At 48.6% G+C, this 12,121-nt stretch overlaps 1 protein-coding gene across 1 annotated transcript; it reads left to right on the top strand.

Annotated features, from left to right (window-relative positions):
* Positions 1 to 1,798: 1,798 nt before the first annotated feature.
* cavin4a (caveolae associated protein 4a) lies at positions 1,799 to 11,614 on the top strand. The gene is made up of 2 exons (XM_030115220.1): positions 1,799 to 2,438; positions 9,610 to 11,614. Exons 1-2 carry the CDS (start codon positions 2,031 to 2,033, stop codon positions 10,180 to 10,182), a joined length of 981 nt encoding a protein of 326 aa, XP_029971080.1. The 5' UTR covers positions 1,799 to 2,030; the 3' UTR covers positions 10,183 to 11,614.
* Positions 11,615 to 12,121: the final 507 nt, after the last annotated feature.

Genomic DNA, 12,121 nt, shown 5'->3' with positions numbered 1-12,121 from the left:
TCAGGCCTCCATCTCAGCTTGCTGTGGCAAAGAAATACGGCTCCAAGGTCACGACCTCTCGGCCTCCAGGGTGTTTGCTCTCCGGTCCGGCCGCTGTGCACCGTATGGTTCTGCTGGGTAATTATTTCATCCTGTAACTACCAGCTGCGTTGATATAAAGCTGTGGGAGTCTGGTTTGAGGCTGAACGTGGCCCCCGGCCGTCACTATCCGACCCGCCCACCTGTCAGAGGACGGAACACATCATTAACCGTCTCATTAAACGCTGCTCGTCTGCAGGAGCTGGAGCAGGGGTCGCGGCCTCATCGCATGAAAATAAACCAGCCGCGCATTTCTGCCAGGGGCGGGGCTTCAGGAACGCTGCCGGGGTAAATATAGCGGGTGGGGAGGGGGGACGTGGGGACAGGAGCAGCTGCTGCTTCAGTCCGACTGATTCAGCAGGCAGAGCGCTCTGCAGGGGGGCTGCAGGGGGCTGCAGTCCTGCCCTACGGGGTTTCCTCTGAAGGCGGGGTCCATCCTCCATAGGTCAGCGGTCCATCGGGAGCGAGGCCGTCACACACTCCGTCAGTCGCACCCGTTTAGAGCCGTCCTTTAGCCTCCTTCACCAGGTTTGGCTCAGTTTCCTGAAACAGGAGCAACGGGAGGGGCTGATGCTGGACCGTCTTTCTTCTTCCAGAGGAGTTTCACTGTTCTTGAGTGTGATGGAGGAGTTCTTGATCTCTTTTGACTCCTTTGTACATTTTGTGAGCACTTTGTGGAATCCACCAAAGATCAAATTAACAAAACACACAGCATCATTTTGTTTTGTTTTCCTATAATTAATTCTTGGGAGGAAAAACGCCTGTAAAATATACATATGTGAGATAAACTGATTACATTCATTAACCGTCTTCAGCTAGCTTCTGTAATCATCTGGAAATTCATAGTTAGATATAACCAAGAAGTGGTAATTCTAATAAGTCGGGTCCTTGGTTTAAAGCAGACGATTATACATTCATCTAATTAATTCAAACAAATAACACTGCAGAGACTCTGCTCTTTTGAAAAAAAAAACGGGATCATTTTAATTTGACTTGACTTATGCAGAAAATAATCAAAGTACTTTGCACTGTGATTCAAATGGAGACGGCCAATCTGCAAGTATCTCGCCTGAGGACCGCTCAGCATATGGACTGGAAAAAAGAGTCGATGGCCCCGCCCACCCAGGATCAGAGGTCGGCCCGCTCTACAGTCGTTTCATCAGACGACACGAGACTACAACCGTTTTCAACACATTATGTTGAGTTCACATCCTCGGCCTCACTCGCCGAAGAGCAGTGAGCGCCGCACAGCAGCAGACTCGTGTGCACGTGGAGCGCTCCTCAAACTCCACAAATCCCCGTGAGGTGGGAGTTCAGAGGAGCGGCGCTGAAAACAGCGGCGCTCTGAAACTCCTCCTCACGCTCTGGAACTGTCAGTCATCTCCATAAAGAGCTTCAGCTCTCAGTCTCTGTCAATGCTTGGACTCCACCACTCAGGGGGAGTTAAGGGGGGGCAGAGTTTCAGCGATTAATCCCCTGAAAACATTCCCGCAGTGTGTAATCAGAGCAGACGCCTCGCCTCCAGCTGTTGTTGACGTACAGGCTTCACAGCTGCCAGCAGTGAGCCGGCTGGACGCAGCAGGACGTCACCTGGATGCAGGTTTTCATCGTCTCCTGCTTCCCAAAATGTCAGAGTGTCGCCTTTCAAAAAGCGTTTTTATTTTTAGCAGAGGGTTGGTGGATGTTCGTGCGAGCGCTGCCGCTCCCCCCCGGATTTATCGCCTGGATCTGGTCCCGACGGGGGCTGACTTCAGGTCCCATTTGGATTCTGAGGCCTTTTTTAAAAGGGGTAGGTGGAGTTTCTGGTCTCTCCTGTCTCCAGACCTGAGCTCGGGCCGCTACGGTTGGGTGTTGCCCCCTTCTCCGGTCTCCCTGCTGGTAGCCCCGCCAGTCCAGTCCACCTCACCACAAACCAGGACGAAAGCTAAGACCCGGCTCCCCGAACCCCCGCCATGGATCAGCACAAGTACCGCACGGCCGGCGTCCAGGAGAAGCTGGAGATCGTGGGTGTGGAGGACGAGGCCGGGAACCCCATCAGCGCCCTGACCATCCTGTCCCTGCTGGAGCGCGTCGCCGGCATCATCGACAACGTCCAGTCCTGCCAGCAGCGCATGGAGGAGCGGCAGCTGGAGCTGGAGAGCAACATCAAGAGCATCCAGGGCGACGTGCTGAAGCTGGCCAAGGACCACACCGACACCAGCGGCACGGTGGACAAGCTGCTGCAGAAGACCCGCAAGGTCAGCGCCAACGTCAAGGAGGTCCGCGCCCGCGTGGAGAAGCAGAACGTCCGGGTCAAGAAGGTGGAGACGACGCAGGACGAGCTGCTCACGCGCAACAAGTTCCGGGTCGTCATCTACCAGGTGAGCACACGTCCAGACTTCATACTAGATAAACCAGGCCAGCAGTAACCGTAACAGAGTGTCAGCAGTCCCTTTCTAGAGCTCTCCGCTGAAATGTCTGGCTGAGTCAGGAAAGGAAGTGAATCATCCAAAGATTTCCAGCAGTAAAGGTCAGAGGTCATCCAGATTTAGAAGGATAAATGGACAAAGTGTCTTTTTATAGGTCAAAGTTAATCAATGTGAAATGATTCCTTAATATGCTGCCAAATTAGGGAAACCCTTTTCTATTCATAATTCAAAGTACCAAGGTCTCTGGAACATAAAAACCATGAATCTTGAAAAAAATGCGTGTTTATCTGAGGATTTCTGGAAACTCTGAAAAAAATGAATGATAATTTTCTATTTCGAAGGTTCTTTGAGGTTGAGCACAACAAGGTTTCTGTTTCTAAAGCATCATTACGAGAAGAGAAGGCGAGCAGAGATCTTATCCCAGAAGAACCGGGACTGGGTTCATTAAGCAGCGGCTGCAGTGAGAGGGCGAGGCGGCGATGTGAGGAAATGAAGGGCGGCTGAAGTTCAAACTCTTCAGCGCCGCACTGGCAGTTTGCAGGAGAGCAGCCTCATTATGCTGAAGGGCCACGGGTTCAGTGACGTGTTAATCGGGTCACCTCCAATGCAAGAAAACAAGGCGATTGACTTCCGAGCTCTCGCTGTAATCCAAAACACTCAGACTAATTCTTTAATTCGGAGAGATTTCAGGAATTCAAGTCACACAAGCGCCTAATCGAACCCAGTCACGTTACAGCGCCGGAACAACAAACCCCAGACATGCATTCTGTTTCCAAGAGGTCCAGTGCTGGGATGCACTTGTAGTGACCGAGGACACGACTGCTGGTGGAAAGATGGACAGACTGTATAATACTACTGAATAGGGATTTTCTGTGGAAGCAGCCGATGGAGAAAAACGAGGTTTTTCTGAGCTGAAGGATTTTTAACGCTGATCAAAGACGCTGGGCTGGTCGCTCCGGGCTGTATGAGTTCAGCTCTGGTCAGACAAGAGGAGGCGATGTCAGATTATGAATATCAATAGAAGGCATCGGCGTGTCGGGCTTCTTACCTCGTGTTGGCTCATCTCTACTTGTTTAAATGTTTTTGAGCGTGATGGAGCATGTCTTCTTTGATATGAATCTGGTATTGAAATAAATGTGCTCATCTCACTTCAGTCACCTGTACATGATCAATGTGTACAGAGGACAGGTAAAGCCACTATTAGAGCCATTTAACACTGAAGGGACTCAATACGCCACCTTGTGGTTCAAAGTGGTATTACAACCTCTTGTTTGTATTAATCACTCTGTCCTCTTTCCACTCCATGGAAATTATTTTTTCATCTTTTCTCACATGGTTAAAAGCCAAACGTCATTGACAGAGCAAAGAGTAACAGTTGTTTGATTTATTGTTAGTCTTGATTGTTAAAAAATGAAACACAAGAGTGACTCAATGCACCATGTAGTGGTAAAAGGTGGTATTACATGTCTGGATGAAGTGGTCATAGTTGGTCCACATGTTGATATTATTACATTTCTCTGCATCGATGTTTTTAAGTTCACATTACTGTGATTACCTTAGTTTAGTTAGTCTTAACATCATGTCAGGTGCTTCTGGAAGGATTTCTACTGCTGGAATGGGAAGCTAGAGATGAAGTAACTTGTACGTAAATGAACGTTAGAGATAATACATGCATTCGTTTTATTGTTTCAGGTGTTTGTCCGTAAATTGTTCTCAAATTCTATCAGGAGCTATCAGGAGCTTTCTTTGTCTCATATCAGATCATTCACTATTTCACTGCGCTATTAAATGAATAATTTGACCAAAGTAAATCCACCGAAGTGGTATGAAGCCTGAGATCATATTTAGAGGTAGACTCAATCATAAGTGTGGTTTCTGTACATTTATTTAAATTTGAAATATATTAATTTCAAGTTAAGACTTCAAATCATCACGTTTTGATCTCATTGATTGGCACCACTTATGGAAAAGCTACACCGAAGACATAATCTGCAGTAAAATCTGTCTTCCGTTGTGTTTCAGGATTTCAGTTTGGAGTAAATATAAACATGATCATAATGTCCAAAGTGAGACAAACGCTGGTCTCTACATCTCTGCAGCTCCTTTTGGAATGGAGCCTCTGTCCTGAATATCGTAGCGACTGGAGAATAGTAACCGGAGCTGCCTGAGCCGCTAACAGCTGCTGTGGATCCGTGACAGAGAGACCTATTCTGGGATGACAGCATTCTCCCTCTGCCAGCGGGGACAGGCCATAAACTGCTGTCAGGCCGCATCAGGCTCCGATATGGCAGCTTATCACAGGGTCAATATGTACCGAGAGGCGGAGTGTCAGTCAGCATGACCTGCTGCCGAAAAACAGCCATCTGCGAGGGTGTGAGGGGAGGACACGTTTAAACCTCACGCCTTTGACCACAGTGAGTGGAAGTAGACCACGGAACGGAAATATCAAGACATTTGATTCACATCAGCGCCTTGCTGGACGGTCGGCGTCAATCCGTGGTCACTCCGTGGTCACTCCGTGGTCAGTGCGTGGTCGGTCCGTGGTCAGCGGGCTCATCAGGCGGACGCTGACGTGTCGCGTCACATCCTATCGAGGCTCCGGGAAAACGTCAGCGCTGACAGAGGAGCCGCTCCTGAAGCCCTGTTTGTCCTTTTCAGTTGAAGGGAAGAAAAAACACTGACAGAACACTGAAAGCAAAGGGCGGTGATTTATGTAGCCGCTTGTATTTCCAGCTGTTGTTTCAGCTGCCACCGGCCACAGAAACATCTGGGCATGCCCTGGAGGGCCAGGAAAACGACTGGAGGTTTACAGATCCGTGGTCAAACCCATGTAAGGTTTCTGCTGCTCTCTGCTGCCAGCGCTGCTTCCCCATACAGCTGGAGGAAACAGCTTCAGGGGTCGTTCGCCTCGGCAGCTTGTTTTGCTCTTTGGATGACTGAACTGCCGTGCACCGCCAAAGTATTTGGAGCTGAATAATGCCTGTATCAGGCATTAATCAACACTTAGTGATTTACAGGCTAATCAGTCAAAACACATGCAAATGCCGAATCTGAACAGCTGCAGAGTCGTCTTTAACCTCCTCATCCCCACCTGCTCCGCTGCAGTAATGCAGCAGATCGCAGCGTACCGCTGCACTGCAGCTCCAGGTTCAGTTCCCCGGTCAGAAGACGGTGGCACGGTGGAGTCTCGTCCTGACGGATGTGCTGTCAGATATTCTGAGGCCTCCGTGCATGTCCTAATATAGAGTCGGCTCTGCGGTCGTTTAGCAGGGAAGCAGCTCTGTTAAAGACGCCGGTCGCCGGCGGCTGAATGATGACGGCCGGACGAGCAGCGGTAATAAGAAAAAGACGAATGGCCGCCGATTTAAACCCGGGGCCGCTCCGTCCCGACTGTTGTTCACGCCGCTGGACATCGGAGGACGAACTGTAATTTCAGGGAAGTTAATGGATCAAGTTTGTGATGTTTCTGCTGCGTGGCAATGAGAGAGGATAAGTGGCGACAGGTCCGGCGTCACACTGCCTGCAGGAAAACGCAATTAAATAAGGGTCACCCAGGAAATGGAGCAATGCTGCATAACATCTGAAACACGGCGTGCGTGTAGACCTGCAGGGCTGCCGATCCATCACCAGCCACGCCGTAAAGTCGACCCGTTAGAATCCAACCAATCCGTGATGAATGTGTCCTATCAACACACACTTATGAAAGAGGCCCCACGATTACAATGTCAACCTCAGCAGCCTTTAACACGCTCCAGACACAAGAACAACGCCAACCAGATTCATTCCTAAACACCCATTTATAACAATGTGTTGCTTTTTTCATATAGTTTCAATGACTTGTTTCCTATTATCTTGTGGTACGAGCGTCAGAACATCGTTTGTTAATCAAAACAGCCGTTTTTCACACATCGGTGCTGATGACCATTAAGGCCACCAAATGTCTAATTCGCCGGCTCTCGGCCTGATATCAGTGTCAGTCCCTCGTTTCCTCATTGCTGCTCCGGTTTATTAAAACACAAATTGCCCCACAGTCCCAGCCGGTGTAATTATTGTGTCATTCACGTTGTCTGGACACGCTCCGGCGACTCCTCCTTGATGAATGCGTGTGATCATCGCAGGTGGCTGCAGCTTAATTAGGATTAATTGGCTTTCACATCCAAAGTCACCTGTAGGGCACAGCGGGCGGAGCAGGCCGGGAGGAGGCTCCTCCAGCAGCCGCCTCGCCTCCGGCCCGTCAGAACATGAGTGGCGCTTCGGGGAAATTAATAATTATTATTTAATGCGTTGAATTCAAAAATTAAAAAGGGGAAAGAGTTTTTTTCTGTTCAATTACAGCCAAGAAATCAAATAAAAGCCGCCTGGTCCAATAATGTATGCCAAAGAAGCTTTTTCTTTTTTAAGAAAGCTTTTGAGGAACTTCCAAATAAACTCTAATTTGAATGCATTTCTCTTTTTTTATTTGTTGGAAAAGGCTGATCGATAGAAAGAGTCATTTCTAAAGCTTCGGCTATAGAGACCACAGGAACCATTTTCTTGCTCCAGCAGTCAAAACATGGCTGTAAGGAGAGGATTTCTGTCTAATTCTCAGATTTCAGCATCATTTCACCACAGTGCTGCAGAAACTGCAGATCAGACGTTTCTTTCTACCGGAGGTCTGATGAGAACCAGTACCGGCTAAAAGTTCTGGGCAGCCATGGCTCAGTTGGTACTGTCCCCCGGTTCAATCCTCCTCCTAATCCTGTCCATGTGCTGAAGTGTCCTTGAGCAAGACACTGAGTGAGCGCCTTGCGTGGCTCCAGTGGTGTCTGAGTGTGTGATCAAATGAACGTTCCGGATCATAGAGAGCGCCGTGAGGCTGCTGAAGTGGTAAACTGTGTTTTAAGTGGGAGTCCGTTCGGCGGCTCCCCCCCAGGCTGGCCGGCCAGATGAGAGACGGCCCGCTGATTATTACTGGCAGTTGTCCCTGCCAGCAGCTTCCTGTCTGAATGAGGCTCAGTTACTCTTCGTCTGTAAAAATAGAAAAAGTTGATCTGATGACGGCGTTGGAGGCAGGAGGCTGCGGGTCAGAGGATCTCAGCAGAATATCATGTTTTCCTGTCTGAGCCTCCATCGGCTCCGTGATCTGCTCAGTGAAACCCCCTTCATGGAGACAGACATGTGTTTCATCTGCACGCAGTATGGATTCGGCCTGTATTTGTGTTTGGCACCAAAACTATTTTTAGTCACAGTTGTTTAAAAACCAACAGCTCAAGAGGGAATAAGAACAATGCCAAACTTTGTTTGTGCTTTTCTCTCTCTATTTTTTTGATGCTCAAAGTTCTCAGCTGTCATTCTATTTGTTTATGGTTACCATGGTTACAGTTGTTATTCTGGTCTGTGGTGAATTTCTAAGGAAAATATGCAGCGTCCACGCCCTGGTCTCGATAGCATCACATATATAGACAGAGAGAAGGCATCAGCATGTGCAGCAGGTTTAGTTCACCAAATGTTTTGATGCCTGTGAGTGTTCACGTGAGCCTCTTGACTGAACAGTGTTTTAACAAAACACTATATTTTAAACATTTAAAGACATCAACACCTGGTGATAAGATCATGAAGAAATACGCGTTGTGATATTGTCTGAAGGGTCTGCACATGAAATCAGCATTCTTCAGCCTGTCTTGTCTTGAAATAGTTTTGCAGTGAATCCAGTGCTGAAAAAAGCAGCAGGACGTGTTAATAAAGGATCAATCCAATGACTCAGGCCTAAAGCGAGCAGCTGTCACTGCTCCCCCCACACCCTCCTCCACAAACTTCTTTATTGTGAGTCTTCATTGGCATCCAACATAGTATAACAACTTCCTAATTCCTTTGCAACGAACTTTTGAAAGTATGGGCAACTGGAGTTCCAAATATTTTGACACCAGAGCAGCAAAACGTGGCCAAGAACTCCAACACAAGGGTATATGACTGAAATGGCTGACAATTTAATGTGAAGTAACTTCCTGCATTTCTTTCTATTCATGGTTAAACCGACCTTCCTCCTCTGATCACTCATGAAAACCAGTAACTTCTTGAAGAAATGACAAGAGAGCTCAATCCACCTCTTTAAAACACATTTCTATCCCTTTGTAACTGAGTCCTCAGTCTGAGGTTTGAAACAGACTTCGGGCCAATCCCAATTCTACCACTTCCCCCCACCCCTCTGCCCTTGGCCCTACCCCTATCACTCTCCTACCCCTTTTAGAACAGGGCTGAGGGCTGGGGCTGTCTTTGCAGCACTATGAACTGGGATACCCCTCGGCCCTCATCAGAAGTCGGGTTTCATCGGGGGTCCCTGTGTCAAACATATTACGTTAAAAACATGATAAAAGATGACGTTAACACAGTGATTAGTGCTCTTCAGAAGTTACAAATTTACAGGGTTTCTGCCAGACCTTTTCAGTCCGGGTGCCCCGCCCGCGCTAAATTCTGCAGCGCCCGGACAATGGACAGGAAAAAAAAGAATAGTAATAGCGCCGCGTTTGCGGCTAATTAGCAGTTGCGCTCAATCGATTGAGCTGGACGGTCCGCTACGAGTGAGCACCGTGGAGCAGCAGCGGCGCGCTATGAGTGAGCGCCGTCGGCATTGCTCGGCATCACTGGGACACGGTCACGCTAGTATATCTATAAATTTCAGTGAAGCAAATGCACTTTTTATAGCTTTTTAAATAATATACAGGAAAAACTTGCTTAAACAATCTTACATCTGTGGTGGGCGCCATGTTGTTTCTTTTTCTGGCCAATGCGAAACTCCGCCTACCCCTATAGAGAATAGGGAGCATCGATGCAGACTTCTCTGAAAGGGGTGAAATAGCCCTCCCCCTCTCCCCTACCCTTATTCAAAAAGTAGAATTGGGATCGCCCTGAAGCCTCGTGAACGCGCATATCATAGGAGTAGGGCTGAGGGGGAGGGGGTAGATTTGGGATTGGCCCTTGTAGGTTCTCCAGCAAGGGTTCCTCACTCTTGTGATATTTGTAACCTAATTTGCAGATGATGTTGCTCTCTTTAGTTCTGTGGTACGGCAAACTGTAATGTCTCCAGTGAATCCAAAGCTACTTTCCATGGGACTGATCCATGTTTTTATCTTCCTCTTGTCTTCAGGGCGAGACAGAGGTCCCGTCCGTGGCGGTCACTAAAGGACCCAAGGCGCCGGGGCTGGAGGGGGTGGAGATCGAGCCTGACTCCTACGACATCCCCGCCGACCTCTCCTCGGATGAGGAGTACCTGAGCGTGGAGGAGGCCGACCCGTCCCGCGCCGCCCGGATCAAGAAGTCCGTCGCCAAGAGCACGGAGACCCTGAAGGCCGCCTTCTCCAAGGAGAGCATGACCAAAACCAAAGACAACCTGGGCTCCAAGTTCCACAACCTGGGCGAGAAGGTCATGCCGCCGGAGCGGAGGGAGAAGATGCACCAGGCCGGCGAGCGGCTGAAGCAGTCCGGCGAGCGGCTGAAGGAGAATATCGCCAAGAAGGCGCCGAGCAAAGAGACCTTCCGCATCAAGCTGAAGAAGGAGCGGGCGGTCGCCGAGGGCCAGGAAGGCGCCGAGGCCGAGGCCGAGGTCCCGGGGAAGGGGGAGGAGTCATCCGGAGGGGCTGTCACCTACACCGAGGTCGCCATGGAAACCAAGAGAGAGGGTCCGGTGGAGGAGGTCGGCGCCACCCGGATACCTGAGTAGGATCGAGGGACGTGTGAGAGCGTTTGGAAAAGAAGGACCACAGGAGAAAACCCAGCCCAGTGGAGAGGAACTGGTCAACATCAGCGATGGGACTTCTCAGCTATTTGGTTATATAGAAATGGAAGAGGTTGGCTCTGACGCCAACTCAGAATATCATCTCACATAAAATCGTTTCAGGCAATAAGTGTCATCTTTGTTGTCTTTTTACAAATTGCTTCATGAATATAAGTTAAAAGGTCCGTTGAGTGTCGGTTGTCTTTGGTGAATTTCAGGGTTCAGAGTCAAAGGGCACATGAGGTCAGGGTGGATTTGTACATGATGGCTAGAGATGGAAAAAGGACCGATAGATACACTGAAAGAAACAAGTTGAAAAGGGTAATGAAAGTGTTTGTTTTTTTTGTTTTTCTCAAAGTACATGTAATGTCATCCATACTACCAGGACTGGGCGGTGAACTTGGCCTCAGCTGGTTTCTGAGAAGCCGGTGACTAAACAGACAAACCGGAGCGAGACTGGTGTTTGTCTGCGATCATCGGAGCAGGACAGGATTCTTCATGGTGCTAGAAAGAAATAATAGTGTTTGATAGACATTAAAGCTGCGCCAAGCAAACTCTTTACCATAAAACTAGTCCTGACCTGACGTGTTGTCCAGGTCCTCACTGAAGCTTTAAAATGTTTACAGAGGAATAAAGATCGAACCTTACCGATATGACAGATTAGTCTGTGATGCTTCTGATGACAATAACTTGAGTTAAACAGTTTTTACTCACTATCTGATGTCTTTGATTTCATCCCCCAGTTATTCTCTGAAGCATCTGGAGGTTTTCCCAGTTCCTACATGCTGGGCGGTCCGTTTGTGCCCAGCTGTACTGTGTCTATGTGAATTATAAGACCAACAAAGCTGTTTGATTGGCCTTGCAGCTCACATCTGCTCAAATGGTGAACTAACGAAAATCATGCATGTACTTTAACTTAGCTTCTGGCTAGTCAATAGTGATGATAGTGATGCAGCTCTGACCGTGGTGGACCTAAAGCGGCCTGAGCTCTGAGTTTAGTGGCTCCAAAGCTTTTTGAGCACTGCTGCTTTTTGGCATATGAATGTTTAATTTTTTTTTGCTGCTTAGTTGTTCTAGTTGCAGCTTCTTCTTCGCGGTTCAGCGTCGACACTGAGCTTATTGTCCTCAAGTGATGACGGAGAACATCTTCATGATGAAGCCTTGCCTCTGTGGCGCTGTTGTTGGACGCGGAGGCAGCGTCTTTTACTTCTTACGCTGATGTTCCTGTGTTGAGGTTGTTGAGTGGATTTATTCTCTGAGGGTGTTTCAGTTGATTTCATGTCTTTTTCCACTCGTGATTACAGCTCAGTTTCCACATGTTTTGTTTTTACAGTCATCAGCACAGAAACTTTACACTGAACCACAGTGGATTGTTGTGTTTGCCTGTACTCACTCTGTTTTTCTATAAATAAAGTTCTCATGAAAACTTCACTCGTTTTGAATTCCATTGATCAAAATTTGACTCATAAAGATGCAGCTGGGTGAAGTTTGCATTAGAGATGAGCAGCTATAGCCTATATACATCAATATAGAATTCATTTCACTGTTTTTTTCTTATCTTTTTTTTTATTAAGCCTGGCCCTCTGACTGTCTTCCTAAAGATTTGCGGTTCTGTGTCAAGCATCTGCCGGGCGGCGGCGGCGGCGCTCTTCATCATCTCTACCCTTCTCGATTTCATCTGTTTGCCACTCAGATTAAATCACCGCCTCGACGTCGGAACACAATCGCTCATCTGAGTCAGCAGAGTGGAGCGGATTCACCCACGTCTCCGGCATCGCCGGCCTCCAAATGAAACGCCAGTCATCCCGCCCCGCCCCGCCCCGGCCCGCCCCGCCCCGCCGGGGATTTACGGCCCGGCTCGTCTCGGCCCGGCCGGAGGTCGCAG

This window comes from Salarias fasciatus, chromosome 18, assembly GCF_902148845.1.
Source record: "Salarias fasciatus chromosome 18, fSalaFa1.1, whole genome shotgun sequence".
Taxonomy (NCBI): Eukaryota; Metazoa; Chordata; class Actinopteri; order Blenniiformes; family Blenniidae; genus Salarias; species Salarias fasciatus.
Note: the sequence above shows the minus strand (reverse complement) of the source record. Positions and strands in the feature narration are given on the sequence as shown.